The following is an 18,862-nucleotide window of genomic DNA, read 5'->3' on the forward strand; positions in this document are numbered from 1 at the left end:
CAGCGAGATCAATCCAGGGACACACCAAAGGGGAAAGGGGGGAATAGTGGAGGGGAGAATATTGTGAATAAGGAAAGCATGAGACAGGGACAAGGAAAAGGATGGGGGAAAAATAATACAGCCAAGGTCAAGCCAAGGGAAATAGATGGTTCAGGTGATGGGGACGAGTTTTTTATTCAACGCCGTGGTTATCGGCACCAGCTCCAGCAGGTTCACCAGTGAAGCTACCCAGCTGAAGACCAGGGTCCATAGCCACCATCTCTGCGAGAATCTCCAAAACCTCCTTGGGAACGGTCTTATCGTAGATGGAGATCAGGTCCTTGGGCTGGGGGTACACCTTGAGGGCCTTGTAGAAGGCAAGAGCAGCCTCGATTTGGCTTGTGCCTGCGGGTAATGGATTAGCATCGGGTCGAACTATTAAAGGGTCGACCTATGGTGGCTGCGGGCTATTGTGGCATTGCTGCCGCCATCAAGATACATACCTTCTTGGCATAAACCTTCACCCTTGGCGACTTGGTTCATGAAGTAGGACTCCTTCTCTTCCAAATCAGTGGGGAAACCCTCCTCCTTGGCACCCTGCACGACCTGCTTGATCACTTCGCGCTGCTGAGCACCCTGGGCTTCGACCTCTTCCTTCACGGCCTTGGCGAGGCGTTTGTTGTTGCGCTTGAGGGACTTGCGGAATTCGGGGTTGGTCTGACGCTTGTGGTCGAAGTAGGCCGCATAAGCTATATCAAACAAGAAAAAATATTAGATCACTGAATGGGGTCTTGGGGTGATACACGGGAGGTCCGGCGGGTTCTTACCGAGCAAGCCGGTGAGGATAGTGCCTGCGGAGGCAGCTACCAGAACTGATGTGCGCATTATGAAAGAAGAATTGGTGATTAAATTAAATGAGCGACGCGAACACGGTCAAAGGAGCCCAAGAAAAGTACGGTGATGATGGGATGAGAGACTTGGTTAGACAGATTACCCGGGGACGTGTTTGGAGAGGACAAATTTGAAGTGGACTTATGTTCTTCCGTCGGCCTTACTCTCCCGCTCGGGTTCGACTTGGACAAGTTTACTAGAAGGACTTTCTTAGATAGCACAATTCAGCATTGAACTAATTACAGACCAAGTTTATTAGTTTAACATTGACGAGGGAAACCAATTTTATGGTTGAACATTGAGGATTAATATCTCAATCAAATCCAAGATAGAAATGTGCCTATAGTCATGAATCGGAGGTAAGTCCCTACGTCATCCACACCATACTAGTAAAAGCGCTGGTAAGAACATTTAACAATTAAAACTATAAAAGAGCCATAACCAGACCCATGTTTGGAAAACCTATTAGAAATATGTATAGTTTAATATGATGTTAAAGGTATACCGCTTCTAGTAAGGAGTGGGATTTTTTATCGGGGTAACTGTAGGGTGGCTGCATGTGCAGTGTAGGTAGTTTGCTATATCTGACGCTAGCCCGATACGGATCCTCCCCCAACTTCCCCTTGTTCAATCTCCACGTCGCCTTCACCATCCCGCCGCTTACTCCCAGTTCGCAACAATGGAAGGCCGAGGTTTGACTCTACGGAGTAAATCCCGACGTCAACGTCCTCAAATCAGTGCCCCTAAACCTATATCTGGACCTCTTCCCCCGAATACCAAAGCCCCCGACGCTGGCCAAGGCGCACTCGATGTGGGCAAGGCTAAGGCTAAGGACAAGGATCGAGCTCCCCAAAGCGATGCTACATCCGATTTGGTAAAAAGAAGATACTCCACCAGATTTAATAACCCGGGAGATGTCGATACCAGTGCTCCTCCAGTTCCTGCAATCCCCCCGCCAATCTCCGGAGGTGGATTTGGTGGGCTGCCTTCAACAACCCCCGCTCAGCGACAACCGTCTCCGGCAAATGGAGCACCATCATCCTCGCCCAAAGTTGATTTAAATGTTCTTAGAGATCCCAGTTTGCCAGTGGAGCGATGTATGTGTAACCGATCTATCTTTTGTTTGAGCTAAAATTGACAAATCTACAGACGTGGCCAATCTCCTCGCAAATGCATCGGAAGAGGAGATACAAAACTATCAGCAAAGTCTACGAAAAGTTAAGAACCGAACCTCGACCGACCTCCAGCAAAACGTGTATCAAAATCGGACACAGTTCATCAAAATCAGTAAAGAGGCCGAGAAGCTTAAAGATGAAATGCGGACACTGCGGACTCTCATGGCAGAGCTTACCAATGCGCTTGGACAAACCACCGTGGGCAACACGCCTAACCCCATGTCGCCCGTGGATGACCAATTCCCTAAGAGAAACTCCAATCGCAGCTCTGTCGCCAACCTGGAAAGCATGTGGAGCGTCCAGTTGCAAACACTATGGAAGACTGTCGAGGGATCTCAGAAGTTCCTCCCAGCCGTGCCAGGGCGACATATTGTGTTAGAAACGGGCCACTGGGCTGAGCTGGACTCGGCCACTTGGAAGCCGAAACGCCCAGTTCACATTGTCTTGTTAAACGACCACCTACTCGTGGCCGCGAAGAAACGCAAACGAGTCGACCCAAACCATCCCGCTCACCGTGGTCCCGTTCCCACCAAACTTGTCGCAGAAGAGTGCTGGCCGCTCCAAGACATTGATATGATTGACTTGGCTGCCAATTTAGGAACGGGCGCGGCGCGAGAAGAGGCACTGGATCGTGGGATTGCCAATGCCATCAGCATTCGAGTAGGGACCAAACCGTTTACCTATCGTCAGGATAAGCGCGATACCTCCACAAAGAATGAACTCCTCGCTACATTCCGCAAAACAGTAGAAGATCTTCGGCGAAACCTTCGCTCTGAAACCGAAGCTGCAAGTAAACCCCTCGAGGCATATGGATACCTGACTGGACGACACATTTCTCACTCTCAAAGTAATGATCAGTTTGAGCTCACGGATGGTCCGCGCGACAAATCCGAGGTACGCATTGATGTGGATGGAAAGCAACAGAATCTTCGCTGGGTAGAGGGACAAGTGGACGAGCTCGATATTGATATCGCACTGCAACGATTTGAAGCCGCCGTGGCTAGTATCGAGCGACTACGAAAACTTGCAAAGGGTCTTAAAGGAAACACAATTGCCCAAGATGTGATCAATTCAAAGATCGATGGACGAGCAACACGGCTTGCGGGCATCCTGTCCCGCGCACTGGTTGACACGCATTCTTTCCCGACAGCTACCAAGACCAATGTCACATGGCTAAGTCGTCTGGGATTCGAGGATCAGGCTCGCGAAACATACCTTAGAGCGCGCACAGACGTTATTGCTAAACGTATCCGGTAAGTGGCCATTCATTATTCTGAGTGCAATGGCATAATATCTTCTAACAATATAAACAGGGCTTGTGTATTTGAAGGCGACCTTCCTCTATACATTTTCCAGATCTCGTTTGTATATTTCAGTCTTATCAAAAACACAGTTGGTATATTCCAACAGTGCTTCTCGCCATTAATGTCTAGCTCCTCTATCCGCTGGGCCAAGCATCATCTGGATGGATTCAACGCTCTGCTGAGCCGACAGCTCAGCAGTGTTCAGCGAGGAACATCCGTCTGGGATAAATGCCTGGATATCGTGCATGAGCATGCGTCACAATTAAACAGTGTGGGCATTGACTTTACGGATCTAGTGGCACAGGGATTAGAAGATCCCAGCGAGTCGGTCGGTCCAAGAGCTATTCAGCCCGGTGAGCTTGCTGCACCGTCTACATTGGCTTCTATTGAAAGCTTTTCGTCATAGTCAGAAGCAATAGCACCGCAGCAGTTAGATAAATTTCGAAACGATCAAATTAGCATATATAAAGCATAATCAGAAATATATCTCCATGTAAACAAAACACATCCGTAGATCCTGGCTCCAAATAGGATGGATCTATCCATCATTCCAATCTGAAAAAACTCACCCTGAACTGAATGAGTAACATCCCCTGCACTGACACTACTACTGCCGTGATCAACATACTCCTGACTTTTATATACCAAATCATTACCCACAGAAGCAATATCCTCAACAGAAACACCGATAGGCTGTCGACACATAGGGCAATTATTGTTCCCCTTTGATATCCAAGTCATAATACACTGGATATCACACCAATGTCCACACGGAGAAATCAACAACATCGTATCCCTACCCCAGGCCTTCAAACATAACCCGCAATAGTAAGAGGCAGACTCACCCTGATTCACCATCTCTCCAAGAGTCCGCTGAGGATGAGAATCAACTATAGCCCGAACAAGGTCTTCAGGCGTTTCCTGAAACCCATTAGCAGAAACAAGGTCCTCAAATCGAGAACCTGAAATTTGCATCTGCTCCGGTGTCATCTCGATGACACGCCCTGGTGCATTCCGAGATTGTCCAATGCCAATATGCAACGGTCCTGCATGATAGACATCCTCCCATTTATGGAGCAGTCCTCTGGCTCGGAAATCCTCAACGCCATGTTGAAAGAGAACGGGCCCGAAGGATGATAGATGGACTAATGCGTCTTCTGTAGCTTGACGCTCGCTTCGACCGAGCTCAAGTCTTCGAGCCCAGTGGGCTTGCACTGCACACAGTATGCCGCGGGACAAATCAATTTGGGATTGAGATGAATCCATTTGAGATTTGCCTTGATTCAGACTGAAGTTTATTTCGGAGTTTTTGGCCAGAGAAAAAAAGATGAGAAAAGGTAGGTTCGTTTGTTCACTCTAGCTCCCATTAACTTCTAGTTAAGTACAAATGAGCTGTGAAGAAGATGGAGAACTTTATCACTATATCTTTTTTAGCTATTTTAAATACGATTTTTAGGGTAATTATTGGACAAAGGTGTCTATCGAGACAAAGGCAAAGTATGTCTCATTGACACAGTGTCTGGGAATATACAAAGGCTACAAAAAACTTTGAAAAAAATGAAAGAATGAGAAGAATAATACATGTAAAGAAAGAAAATTCCAAAACAGGGGAAAGCCTAGAATTACATTCTTGACTTATTATTATCATGCCTTTGATTATAATAGAGAATAAGGGGAAAGAAAAGACAACAATGGAAGTATATCGCTTAGTGCTGGGAGGAGTGTCCCAGAATCCTGGTGCTAGCCCGCTCTTTCCGGTAGGTGCCTAGGCCTGGAGGTGCGGGAAAAGAATTTTCAGTATTGTGGGTACGGATCTCCCTTTCTCGCGGGTTTAATTCTCTACCCAAGCTTGAGTTCGATCAACGAGGGGAGAAAATGGATATATTTTCTAGAGATCGAGAGATGGAATAGTCAATTCAGAGAACAGCAAAAAATGAAATTGGTATATATGTAACAGTGAATAGACCCCAAGAAACAAAATAGAACGCGCCAATGAACCAAACCCCACCCAAAGATAGACCGAACGCAACGCACGCCAAACACACGACACACAAAACATAACACGAAACGTAACACACACAACACATATAACACACAGTATATAACACCATATAACACCAAACATGGTATACAACACATACATAGCACGGGGGTCATGAGATTCATAAAACGGAAATTCGTCTAATCTATACAGCTCCTCTATCGTAGCTGCATCTACGTAGCAAAGATATTCAGACAAAACAACACTTTTGAAATCGAAACAGAAAAGAAAAACATCTCATGCGTGAAAGGAGAATCGATGGCGCTTTTGTTTTGGATATAACAAAAAATTATATAACCCATCTAAGGTGCCAGAACCAAGGCCAAGAGAGCCATGCGGCAGTACAGGCCATAGCGCATCTAAAAAAGACAATTAGTTTCATGTTTATGATTTGGGGGGGGAGAAAGAGTCCTACCTGGCGGAAGTAAGCCGCACGCTGGTCAAAGTCGACCTCCTCGGTGATCTCGGCGTTGCGAGGCAGAGGGTGCATGACGACCATGTGGCTCTTGGCATGCTTCAGGAGAGCATTGTCAATGACGAAGCTGTTCTTAAGACGCTCGTACTGGTCGAGGTCAGAGAAACGCTCCTTCTGTACACGGGTGGAGTACAGAACGTCTGAGCGAGCGACAATCTCGGGTGTCAACTCCTCAGACTCGAGGCGGAGCTGGCCAGAGGCAACTAGCTGCCGGCGGACGTCCTCGGGCAGAGCCAGCTCCTTGGGGGAAACAAGCTGCACTTGAACATCGTAGAACTGGAGCAACTTGATCAGGGAGTGGACGGTGCGGCCGTAGCGGAGGTCACCAGTGAAGGTGATGGTCAGACCCGCAACGGTGCCGAGCTCCTCACGGATAGTGAAGAGGTCCAGGAAGGCCTGGGTAGGGTGTTCGACGGAGCCGTTGCCACCGTTGATGATGGGAACTGGCGAGAACTTGGCAGCAACATCGGTGCTGGTAGGGCTGGGGTGGCGCAGAACCACTGCATCACCGTAGCAGGCCAGGGTACGGATGGTATCCTGGAGGGTCTCACCCTTTTGGGTGGAGGAGTGCTCTGTGGAAATGGGGATGGTGCGACCACCCAGACGCTGCATAGCGGCATCGAACGATGCGGATGTGCGAGTGGAGGGCTCGTAGAACAGAGTGCACAGTACACGACCCTTGAGGATATCAAGGACGCCATGGCGCTGGACACCAAGACGCATCTCCTGGGCCACAGTGAAGAGGGTGTGGAGATCAGCGCGAGTGAACTGGTTCACAGACAGCACGTTCTTGCCGCGGAAAGGAGAGCGGGCGAGCAAGTTGTGCAGTGAAGAGGAGACCTGGGAGGAAGGCTCGTACAAGGGAGGTCCGAGCTCGCCAACAGCGGGGATGGAGGCTTCCGCAACGCGAGCACGGCGACCAGGAGTGCCGGAGATAGAGGTGTGACGCTCCAGGGAGCTCTCGGGGCGAACCATGGGGGTTGTTGGCTTTTGGATGGGGGAAGAAGGCACGATTCGGTGAGAAGACATGTCCACACCTTTGCCGGCATCCTTGGAAATCTCGCCGTCAAGACAAGAGGTCTTGCCCTGGAAAATGACACGCTGAACAGAGCCGCACATGGTCTTACCGTTGAAAGGAGACGAAGCCTGGCCTTGGAAGACATACGGGCGGTCGACCTCAATCTCAAGGGAGGCATCGGCCTGGTCGTGCAGCTCGAAGATCTTCTTAGGGTTCTCGTACAGGCGAGCGGTCACGTCCTCAACGGTGAGACGACCCTCAGAGACAGCGGTGAAGAGCAGTGGGAGTGCCTCAGCGATACCAGCCTCAGGAGAAGCCTCCTTACCAGCAAGCTGGAATGGAATGCTGCCAATTGAGAAGACATCGATGGTAGCTAGGTGATCCCAGAGAGCCTTCTGGTCTTCAGCAGAGGGCAAGGAGCTGCAGGCGGGGTGATCGTCCCGAGAGAGGAACAGACAATAGATGGAAACATCGCAAGTCACCTTCAATCCCTTCTCTTTGCTCAGAGCAATGAGGTTGATATCCTCCTTAGATGTCACGCTCATAACGTGGATGTTACGGCTGTGCAGACTGGCCAGAAGCAGGATCGAAGCGAGGTCAGTGCCCTTGGCATCAGTGATCAAAGGCTTGTTTGAGGGCCAGGCAGAGAAGTGGTTGGTAACTGTAGCCACCTTGTTGATGTTGCCAGACAGGTGGTTGAAGGGAATGAACAGGGAGCCAACTTCACCGGTGATCTGGGTGATCTGGTCAGAGTTGTTGGCAGTGGCAACAACAGAAATGTTGAAGTCACAGTAGGACTTGTCCTGAGCATTCTGCTGAACAATCTTCAGGTCGCCAGCCTCGGTGACCGAGCTGTCGACACCAACAGGCATAACACGAACCATGCTGAAACCAGCGGCAATGGAAGCCTTGGTGACTGCCTCGAAGTCCTTGGAGCCAGCTGTGGCAAGGCCAGGAACAAAGGCGGCAATATTGATCAGACCAGGCAGAACCACGGTGCGGTGACTGGTCTGGAAGTCAGATGTTTGGATGTTCAGAGGGAAGTGGCGAGCGATGGCCTCAATCAAGATCTTGGCGTTTTTGACATTGGTGACCAGGGGAGTCTGGTAGTCGACAGCCATACGACGGGTGCGGTAACCCTTGGACATGTAGTTGGCAGGGCGACGGAAGCGGTTGTTGGATGGCAAGTTGATGTACAGATCAATCAGGTTGTTGGACAAGTGCTGGGTCAAGGAATACTCCGACTTGATGTCTGCCTCATCCTCACCGGACAAAAGTTCAAGGTACTTGACGGGGACACCGTTCTCCTTCAGGAAATCGGCGGTACCAGAAGTGGCAAACAGGTTGTAGTCAAGCTTGTGAAGCTTCTGAATTGAAGGCAGCATCTCAAGCTTCTCCTTGTAAGAACCGATGGAGAACAAGATGTTGCGCTTAGGGAGACGGAAGCCAGTGGACAACAAAGCCTTGAGATAAGCCTCGTACTTGTCACGACCAAATGAGGCAACCTCACCGGTGGAGGCCATCTCAACACCAAGAACGGGGTCAGCGCCAGAAAGACGCGAGAAGGAGAACTGAGGAACCTTGACACCGACATAGTCCTTGGGAACGCTGACAGGGGGGTACTCTTGGAATGGGAGTCCAAGCATGGCCTTGGTAGCCATTTCAATCAAATCAACACCCATGACCTTGGAAACGAAGGGGAACGAACGCGAGGCACGAACGTTGCATTCAATGACCTTAATATCGTTGTCCTTGGCAATGAACTGAATGTTGTAAGGACCGGTGACATTCAAAGCGTTACCGATCTTGCGGGTGGCCTCCTCAATGCGTCGTACTGTCTCGGGGCTCAAGTCCTGAGGGGGCAGGATGAGAGTGGCATCACCAGAGTGCACACCAGCATTCTCAACGTGCTCTGAGATAAAGTGACCGACCATAACACCGTTACGAGCAACAGCATCCATCTCGATTTCCTTAGCGTTCTCGATGTATTTGGTAATGACGACAGGGTGCTCGCGAGACACATCGGCAGCCTGGTTAAGGTAATTGGCCAGGTCGTGCTCGGAGTAGACAGTGTTCATGGCAGCACCAGAAAGCACGTAAGATGGACGGACAAGCACAGGGTAGCTGACCTTGTCACAGAACTCGCGGGCTTCGTCAATGCTGGTCAATTCCTTCCAAGCGGGCTGGTCAACTCCAATGCGGTCAAGCATACGCGAGAACTTGTAACGGTTCTCGGCTCCGTCAATCATTTCAGGTGAAGTACCAAGGATGTTGACGTTCAGGCGATGCAGAGGCAGGGCGATGTTGTTAGGAGTCTGACCTCCCATAGACATGATAACACCGCTTGAGGTCTCAAGTTGGTAAATATCAAGGACAGTCTCGAGGTTGATGTTCTCGAAGTAGAGACGATCGGCCTCATCATAATCGGTACTGACGGTCTCAGGGTTGTAGTTAACCATGATAGTCTTGTGACCTTGCTCACGCAGAGTGCGGATGGTACGCACTGAGCACCAATCGAACTCGACTGAAGAACCGATACGGTAAACACCAGAGCCGAGAACCATGATACCATGATCATCAAATTTGAGATCATGCTCAGATGCATTGTAGGTGAGGTACAGATAGTTGGTGACAGCGGGGAATTCGGCGGCGACAGTATCAATCTGCTTCACAATAGGCGTAATACCAGCCTCAACACGCTTGCGGCGAATAGCCAGCTCGTTGGAGCTCAGGAACTTGGCAAGCTGAGAATCAGAGAAACCAAGTTGCTTAGCCTGACGGATCATAGGAACAGGCACAGAGTTGGCATTGAATGCAGTCAAAGACTTCCCGAAGTCACTGAGACCCTTCAAGCGGCTAAGGAACCACTTATCGATGTTCGTCAACTTCCAGATGTCGTCAACAGAGTAGCCAGCAGCCATCGCGTTGGCAATAGCGAACAGACGCTGGTCAGAAGGAGTCTGAAGCTCGCCCTTGATAGACATAAGGGCGCTGGTCTCGTTGAATCCAAGGTTGTGGAAATCCACGGAGCGAATAGCCTTTTGAATGGCTTCTTCGAAAGTTCGGCCAATGCTCATCACTTCTCCAACACTCTTCATGGATGAACCCAGCTGAGTAGAGACACGAGTGAACTTCTTCAGATCCCAGCGGGGAATCTTAACCACACAGTAGTCGAGCGAAGGCTCGAAGCAAGCGCAAGTAGACTTTGTGACTGAGTTCTTGATCTCGTTCAGGGGAATACCGAGACCAAGCTTAGCGGCAATGAATGCCAGAGGGTAACCAGTGGCCTTGGAAGCAAGGGCGGAAGATCGAGATAGACGGGCATTAACCTCGATAATGCAATACTGCTTGGAGAATGGGTTGAGGGCATACTGAATGTTACATTCACCAACAACACCAAGATGGCGAATGACATTCACGGCAGTTGTACGGAGCATGTTGTAGTCCTCGTCAGAGAGCGTCTGGGAAGGAGCAACGACAATAGAGTCACCAGTGTGAATACCAAGAGGATCGAAGTTCTCCATGTTGCAAACGGTGATACAGTTATCCTGAGCATCACGAACAACTTCGTACTCAATTTCCTTCCAGCCCTTCATACTGCGCTCGATCAGGACCTGGGGGCTGACAGCCAGAGCCTTTGTGCAAAGATCTCTCAGCTGATCCATATCCTCAGCGAAACCACTGCCGAGACCGCCGAGTGCATAAGCAGCACGCACAATGACAGGGAAACCAATGCTCTCGACAACTTGCATCGACTCTTCGATGGTTGAGGCAGAAGCAGACTTAGCACACTTCTCGTTGATAGAATCCATGCTACGAGCAAACAGCTCACGATCCTCGGTAGTGATGATGGTGTCAATGGGAGTACCCAGAACCTTCACACCAAGGTCTTCAAACTCATCCTTGAGTTGAATACCAACCTGAAGGGCGGTCTGACCACCGAAAGTGACATAGATGGCATCTGGACGCTCGTGCTTGATGACCTTGCGAACGAAATCGGCATTGACAGGCAGGAAGTACACCTTGTCAGCCAGACCCTTGGAGGTCTGGATAGTTGCAATGTTGGGGTTGATCAGGATGGTATAGATACCTTCTTCCTTCAGAGCCTTGATAGCCTGACTACCAGAGTAATCAAACTCACCAGCCTGACCAATGCTCAGACCACCACTTCCAAGGACCAAGACCTTCTTGACAGACACACGAGGGGCAGCCTTGCGGTTGTCCTCGATGAGACCACCGGGGAACTCCACGGGCTTTGTCAGGGCAGCTGCAGATGCAAGAGTGTTCTGGATAGTGGAGATGAAGACATCAAACAGGTACTCAGTATCCCGGGGACCGGGAGTGCTCTCGGGGTGGAACTGAACGCTGAAGAAGGGGAGGGAGGTATGGCGAATACCCTCGTTGCTCCCATCGTTGGCGTTGACGAAAAGCTCCTCCCAGCCATTCTGAAGGCTGGAAGCATCAACAGCATAACCGTGGTTTTGAGAGGTGATGTGGCACTTGCCAGAGATCATGCTTGTGCAGGGAATGTTGTGACCGCGGTTACCGAACTTCATCTTGCTGGTGGTGGCGCCGACGGAGCGGGCAATCAACTGGTGACCCAAGCAAATACCAAAGACAGGGGTGCGAGCTTCTTTTAGGGTCTTTGCAAGGTTGTTGACGGTGGTAGTCAGTGTCGCAGGGTCACCAGGACCGTTCGAGACGAACAGACCGTCGTAGTCTTTGCCAGCAAGGGCGGGGAAGTCATAATCCCATGGAACGACCATGACCTCAACGCCACGGGAGAGCAAGCAACGCAGTTGGTTGAACTTCATACCAACATCCAAGCACAGAACACGGACAGTGCGACCGGACGGGTGCTTGAGAGCAACGTCCGCTGGGGGCGTGTAGAGACGGGGTTCACGGATGGAAACTGATCACAAGATTAGAAACAAACTCCATCTTCAACAATGCTTTGGCACATTAACTTACCCTCGGCAACAAGGTTCTTTGTGTTTGGATCAACCCATTCGATCTCCTCAAAGTGTGATTTCCAATTGCCGGCCTCAGAGGCAGCAACGATGCTGTTAGCATCGCCAGACTTCTGGAACAGAAGACGACCCAGCATGCTACCCTTTTGACGAATACGCTTGGTCAATGCACGAGTGTCAACGCCGTGAATGGCGGGGACGCCCTGTTCCTTGAGCCATTGGCCCAGAGAAGACTTGGCCAAGAAGTGAGAGTAGTCCTCTCCAGCGTATGCAGCCACGACGAGAGCGGCGACGTGGATCTCGTTCGACTCGAAGTATTTTGGCAGGCTCTGGAGGACCTCATCCATCTCCTCTCGTGAGGGCACACCGTAGTTACCAACCAATGGGAAGGTGACCACGAGGATTTGACCACGGTATGAAGGATCAGTGATGGACTCAGGGTAGCCAACCATTCCAGTTTGGAAGACCAATTCGCCGGAGACACTCTTTTCGGCACCAAAGTTGTAACCTTGGTAGACAGTACCGTCCTCCAGCTCCAGGGCCATGAGACGGTCACTGCCACCCCGAACGGGGATTGAGGCCGGGGTAATCACAGCGCCAGTAGTAGCAGCCATTTTCAGGAAATTTGCGACGCTTATTTGGTCTGATCGGTACTACTCCGCCCGATTGCGGAATTGGAGGAGGGGGGAGATGAGGGAACAAGTCCTCTCGGGGACGAATCTGAGCGAGTTCAGGTCACTCTAGCACAGCATCCGCCAGAAAAAGTAGTTTTTGGGATCGGGGATCGTTGTGATCAGGATTATCCCAATTGGGGAAGGGATGAGGGTTTTTAAAAGTAGAGTGAATAATTTTGCAGCTGCAAGAGCTGAGATATGAAAGAAGAAGAAAATCGAAGACTGTGGCAGAAAATTTTCAGCGTCGTGGAGACCCACCGGTTCCGGTCGACGGTGCCCATACACCGCCCACAGAGATTTCTTCTTTTTTTTCCTACTTCAAGCTTCAGAGTGGATATCTCTCGTCATTGCCGGAGAAAAAAAAAGAGAAAAAAAAATTGTGGAGACACGAACTTTACACTTGAGATCTTGTCTATTATTATTATTGATTATATCTATATATTTGTCGGCTACCTCGGTATCCTGCATGGGCACCCAGTTTTATTCAACTTATACCAATACTAGGTACATGTGCTGCATTCATCAATGTATGTGGGTGAAAAGTTCCCCTCGCATTGCAGGCGGTCAGTGACGATAAGCACGATAACCTTACTGGTAGCGGGCGCCTCGCTAGCTGTGGAGGGGCTACAGTATGTAATATGTAGTTGACAGAAGTGCCAAGCACTGGGGATCTGGAGAAAAAAACCAACAACCGACCAGAGCAACGGAGAAAACTTTTTGAGATGGTAATTATTGCTTAATCCAAAAACCCCCATACCTACCATCTTGTCGTACAGAGATGTATTTCCAAGCCACCTGAGGCGTTTGTGTATGCATTTCCTGGCGGTCACGTGGCTATGGGGGCATTTTCTGGGCTAACTATATTTAGCAGGTAAAGCTTCCGCTCCGATAATAGGCACACAATTATCCTCCAGCAAGTGAGCAATGGAGAGCAAATTCAAGTGAGGTCAGAGGTGTGAGAGATCACATTGACTTTAAACTCTGTTTTTATCACACACGATTGTCGAATGCGTAATGTGTGTAATGGGTCAAGTGCACAATCGAGATGGGGAAATCTGTACGATGACGTTGTTGTACCCCCCCAGGGCTGTTTCCCTGTACGTACGGGGGACCATAGTGGCCAGAGGAGAAAACCCACATTTTGGCCTATCTTAGACCGGCAGAAAATCACAACAAATGTTTGAAGTATCAATGGATGCACCTGTCTAGTACATTTTTCTATTCATCTTCCTTTTTGTCTTTTTGTAGAGCTTACAGTACAGATAGCGGTGTACTAGGCGGTAAAGGTAATATAGGGCCAAAGGTTTTCTCCACTGGCTCCTATGGTCCCCCGTATGTAAGTAGCGACCGAAGGATCGGCCATCTGCCGAAGCTCGGGCTCCTAGCTGGTCCCCATTAATCGCGCGCGGGCAATGACCTCGGGAGCTTGGAGGTACTAACTTTCACGGCCAAAGCAAGTGCAACACTTGCTTTTCCCAGTTTTGAGGAGATCTCCATCTTTTGTTTCTTTCGAATTTTGTTCTTCTCCTGTCGTTTTCTTCCACATTTCCCCAGGTGTTTCCACCTGGATCTGGGAAAAGCATGTCTCAGAACTAAAACAAACCTCTGCGGCCCTCTCCTGCAGCAGATTCCTTAGGCCACGTGAAAAAGCGCAAGCAACCTATTGCTCGAGATGTTAGCATCCCTGCTCCGACCGAGAGCCCGGCGTGCCCCTGTTATTGACCAGTCGGCATTTTCCTCCCCCTTTGCAGCTTCCGAATATTCTCCATGGTTTCGGCCAGGCACGCGACGCGATCCGCGAGGCCCCGACTCCAGCGACGACGAGCCAGAACTTCGAGATATCGCAGAACATACAGATGGACATTGGGAGAGAGATGATGATGATGAAGAGGAAGAAACTGAGGGCGATGACCCTATCGAGTCCACCCCATTGTTACCCATCTTCTCATCTTCACATCTAGGTGCGGCGTGCCGATCTTGCTTGAAACCCATTCTTTGCGCTAACTGTGATTTCAACCTTAGATGCGCTCCCCGTATACGATATCACCCATGCTATCCGCCCGTTGATTGCCTCACGATGCGAGACTACGTTGACTTGGGACCAGCTTCGATCTCCCCAGGTGTCGCAATTTTTGGTCAAGCCCATCCAGAAGCAAATCATGTCGGAGCATTTTTCACGGGCCACGCTCTATACTTTGATGGCCAACTGCCTGCAGTTTGAAAAGGAGATTCACCTCAACCCGGGGAACAGTGGAGCGAGTCAAACTCGTGCTATGGTGGCTGAATTGTTGGCTATCAAGTTATTGCGAGAATACACAACTCGGGAGTTAATCGATGCGCTGTCCTATGAATTTTACCCTCTCCAAGGCCAAGATCCATCTACAACACGAACTATGAATCCCCAAGGGAAACGGACATCCACCGGGGTTGCTCGGATTTCTTGTTTAGAGGTAGCAATTCGCGCACAGGCAAAGCGTTTCCTGGCACACCCTGTAGTAGTCCAGCAATTGGAAGCTATATGGGCGGGCACTATTGTTTTTCATTCGGCTGCGGATCACTTGCATCGACGCTCAAATCGATCATTGGGGGGGCATCTTGATTACGGAACGTCGCTGGATTCAAATTTTCGGGGAACCTACCCCGAAAATACCACGTTCCGACGTTCAGTCACCTTGTACAACCCTCGCGAAGCTTCTCTCTTCAAACTGTCACGATTACGTGTACCTCGATATCGTCAATTCCTCTCCACTATCTCCTTTGCGGTGCTGTTGGGTCTCTTTTTGGCAGTTCTAGAAGAGCGGAGCCACCGCATCACGTCTTTAGAGATAGTGTTCTGGTTCTGGAGTGCGGGCTTCATGCTTGATGAAATTGTCGGCTTCAACGAGCAAGGCTTCAGTCTCTACCTCATGAGCTTCTGGAATATTTTTGACGTAGGGATCTTGCTGCTCCTTTTCTGCTACTACTGCTTGCGTGTCTATGGAGCCTTCTTGACCTATCCACGAAGCAATCAAATAGCAGACCAGGCATATGATGTATTGTCGGCAAACGCTGTTCTTCTTTTCCCCAGATTGTTTTCTGTTCTGGATCACTATCGCTATTTTTCTCAGCTTTTAGTTGCCTTTCGCATCATGGCATCTGACTTGATCGCTGTTTTCGTTCTCATTATCATTGCATGCAGTGGCTTTTTCGTTGCATTCTTGTCCTTTGGGAATGATAATTCCCCGAATACTGTTGCTTATGGTCTGTTCCAAATGCTCATGGGATTCACTCCAACAGCATGGGCCATGTGGGACGAGTACAATATCCTTGGCCGCACTATCCTAACGCTATTCCTCTTCATTTGTCACTTTGTGATTGTCACAATTCTTGTCTCCGTTTTGTCTAACAGCTTCATGAGAATTGTGAACAATGCGAATTCCGAGCATCAGTTCCTATTTGCTGTCAACACGATCTCCATGGTCAAGTCGGACGCCCTGTTTAGTTATGTTGCCCCAACGAACGTAATTGCGTGGCTAGTGACGCCTTTTCGATACTTGATGCCTTTCCGACAGTACATCAAGCTGAATCGAACTATCATTAAAGTCACGCACCTGCCGATCTTGTTTACCATATGTCTATATGAAAAGACTATTCTCAGTTCCCGTGTGGTGGAGCCAATTGATCTAGTTGAGACAGCCTCTCCTCAAAAAGCAATTGCACCAGCCCAACCAAGTCGATTCCGGGCATTTAGCAATAGGGCGTCACGTTTAGTTCGCGAGCCATCTATTGCAACATATCAAAAAGATCGAGCTCTAGAAGAGGTTTTCCGGCAGCAAACCAACGATGAACGACTGAGGGACAGGCCGAACAGCATACGTAAGCGCCAAACCAACAATGTCATCAAAGACTGGATGCAAGAAATTGGTTCTGGTCCAGCTCATACACCAGATGAGCAGGACTCAGTGGTCGGCGATCCCCTGGAAAGACCGATGCAACGGCCGCATATACTATTCCGAAACAAGCCGCCCGCTAGAGGTCGCAATTTCACGGAGACCACTCACTCCATAGCAGCGTCTAACCCGGAAGAAAGAGTTCGGCGTGTCATTGGTGCGCCGTTTCGCTCTCGTGTGGGAGATTGCGTCTCGCCAACACGAACCCGCCAAATCTCGCAACACACTGATATGGAAGGTGATGATGAACTTGACAGTGACGATCCCTCTAATGAGGAACGATCCGAACAGGGATCAGTTGAGGAAAGGGTCAACCCCGTTGGAAGTAATGAGAAGACTACGCCCAAATTTTACAGCTCCCGGCCATCCACTGCCAGAGTTTCCCGACGTGGCAGTCCAACTCGCCGCCCTCGGCATACACGTAATGTGTCAGGGGTTACCATGCTCTATAACCCTGTCGGCTCGCCAAATGAAGAAACCGAGGGGCGGACAACCCCACCACGGCCGCACCACGATTCATCAAATGATGAAAATGATGAAGACAATGATGGTCAGAGACCTCGAGTTTCGACTTCTGCAGATCATGGAACTATGAAACGGCATCCCCCCAATGCCGTACTAGCACGCAATCCAACCTTAGGCATGACCCAAATGTCTGTCCCCGAGATTGAAGGACTCTACTTATCTGATCGTCCAAATTCTCGGCGTCCACGAGGATCCTTGCTGTTCGACCTTGGATCTGATCTAGGCGACAACAAGGCGGTGGCCGGTGGGTTTGCGGGCGTAGTTCCGTCCAGCTTCAACACTCAGATGGCCTTCGCCACCGGGAATCTTCGCCGGGAACTACCCAGTCAGACACAAGACATGCTCAGCAAATTAGTTCTTGCTCGCATGAACAACATCGAAGAAGGGTTCCGTGAAGTCATTAAAGAGGTGAAAGATCTTCGCCGTAGCGAGTCTAGTCGCAGCCGAAGCCGCAGCCACAGTCGACCAGATGAACTTCGGCTTCGCCCTGCCACACGGGAGAAGAAGAAGCGAGCGGAGAAGAAAGAGACAAAGAAGCGACGGCCCATCTCAAATGGAAGTAGGGAAGATGGTGATTGATAATCCCCCCTCTACGGATCCGAATGCTCAGCTCTCAGGCATAGACAGATTTGGTTGAACATCACTTTAAAGGCATATCCATGTAAATTAAGCATTATCGCTGGTAGCTAGCTACCTTTGCACCTTGTTATTTGCAGATACCACTATTCAATTGTACATGATAAGTTGATAATATTCCGTCGTTTCGTCCCATCTTTGACCTATGAACACACTCCTCAGTAGGGGTCATGACTCTTGCGAGGAGCTCTTGCCGTCTTCCCATGCACGCTAGTTTGATTAAAATCCCCTCCTCGGAACGCTTCCATTTCCTCGTTGGTAGTCAAAACGCTACCCCGCTGAGGAGCCATAAGACGGAACATCATATAAGTACCCCCAATGACTCCTGCTATACTCATGAGGGCGATCGAACTAGACCTGGAGAATTTCATTGTTCAGCTTTAAAACATAGCCGGATATGCATATAAGCGTGTTTGTAGACTTACTTCATCGGCTTGCGACCGTGAGACGACGATCCTGTCATTGCACCCATCTTGTATATGATTTCAGGGAAATGGAAATTGTTCATATAAGAATGTTTAGAAATAATAAAAGTAATTTTCTAACAATGAATGTATGCTATGTGGACTCATGCAGTGGGGCCACATAGAATGACATGGTTCTGAACACATAGCTGATCGGGAGTAGATCCGAGTCCATGGTATTCATTATGGCCATTTGTGCCTTGGGCCTTGGCACCTCTACGAATCATAGTATGTCGTCAACTCCACAAGCATTTGAAGCCACCGGGGAGCTTGCCTTAAGTATATGGCTGATTAATATCGCTAATTTGCAAATTCGACGTGGCTTCTTATACGGGGGAAGCGTCCAGTGGAGGAAAAAACCTAGTACTTGGTCATACCCATAATAAATAGTAAAGAGTCTTTGTCACCTCCAACAATTCACAGTGTTCCCTCTTTTATGAGACAGGGACATCCACCTGGGCATCTTGCAGGGCTCACAGGAGTTCCAACAACTTATAGAAAACAATATCTCCAGGGCTATTTCATAAATGCTTGAAGACGGATATATCTTATAGTAACACTACTAGGACTCAAACTCAATTTGATAAAGTAAACTAGACAATCTCGGTTAGAACCTTTCAAAAATGTATCCATCCATACATTTATTCAACAGGTAAATTTTGTAGTTTTCTGCTGGTCTCCAGGCTAAAATGCTTAACGAATTGGGGGGTTTTCCCGGTGGCCGCCATAGTTCCCCGTACTTCTTGGTAGCCCAAAAACCCCACTTAAGGTGGGGACTGAA

The 18,862-nt window shown here is 49.4% G+C and overlaps 5 protein-coding genes across 5 annotated transcripts; 2 read left to right on the forward strand and 3 right to left on the reverse strand.

Moving 5' to 3' along the window:
• Positions 1 to 172: 172 nt before the first annotated feature.
• On the reverse strand, positions 173 to 864 carry N7478_012879 (TOM complex receptor protein TOM20; the record flags this gene model as incomplete). The annotated part of the gene is made up of 3 exons (XM_056929089.1): positions 173 to 384; positions 483 to 728; positions 807 to 864. 3 exons carry the CDS (start codon positions 862 to 864, stop codon positions 173 to 175), a joined length of 516 nt encoding a protein of 171 aa, XP_056772451.1.
• Positions 865 to 1,549: 685 nt separating this feature from the next.
• Positions 1,550 to 3,755, forward strand: N7478_012880 (exocyst subunit EXO84; the record flags this gene model as incomplete). The annotated part of the gene is made up of 3 exons (XM_056929090.1): positions 1,550 to 1,967; positions 2,020 to 3,298; positions 3,359 to 3,755. 3 exons carry the CDS (start codon positions 1,550 to 1,552, stop codon positions 3,753 to 3,755), a joined length of 2,094 nt encoding a protein of 697 aa, XP_056772452.1.
• Positions 3,756 to 5,692: 1,937 nt separating this feature from the next.
• On the reverse strand, positions 5,693 to 12,467 carry N7478_012881 (bifunctional carbamoylphosphate synthetase/aspartate transcarbamylase; the record flags this gene model as incomplete). Its single annotated transcript, XM_056929091.1, has 3 exons — positions 5,693 to 5,749; positions 5,806 to 11,795; positions 11,855 to 12,467. The coding sequence occupies 3 exons, from the start codon at positions 12,465 to 12,467 to the stop codon at positions 5,693 to 5,695; spliced, it is 6,660 nt and encodes a 2,219-aa protein (XP_056772453.1).
• A 1,732-nt stretch (positions 12,468 to 14,199) lies between these two features.
• N7478_012882 (ion transporter) lies at positions 14,200 to 17,560 on the forward strand (the record flags this gene model as incomplete). The annotated part of the gene is made up of 2 exons (XM_056929092.1): positions 14,200 to 14,488; positions 14,550 to 17,560. 2 exons carry the CDS (start codon positions 14,200 to 14,202, stop codon positions 17,558 to 17,560), a joined length of 3,300 nt encoding a protein of 1,099 aa, XP_056772454.1.
• Positions 17,561 to 17,775: 215 nt separating this feature from the next.
• On the reverse strand, positions 17,776 to 18,089 carry N7478_012883 (uncharacterized protein; the record flags this gene model as incomplete). The annotated part of the gene is made up of 2 exons (XM_056929093.1): positions 17,776 to 17,974; positions 18,043 to 18,089. 2 exons carry the CDS (start codon positions 18,087 to 18,089, stop codon positions 17,776 to 17,778), a joined length of 246 nt encoding a protein of 81 aa, XP_056772455.1.
• Positions 18,090 to 18,862: the final 773 nt, after the last annotated feature.

The sequence above is a fragment of the Penicillium angulare genome (genome assembly GCF_028827245.1).
Source record: "Penicillium angulare strain IBT 27051 chromosome Unknown utg000012l_segment0_segment0, whole genome shotgun sequence".
Classification (NCBI taxonomy): Eukaryota; Fungi; Ascomycota; class Eurotiomycetes; order Eurotiales; family Aspergillaceae; genus Penicillium; species Penicillium angulare.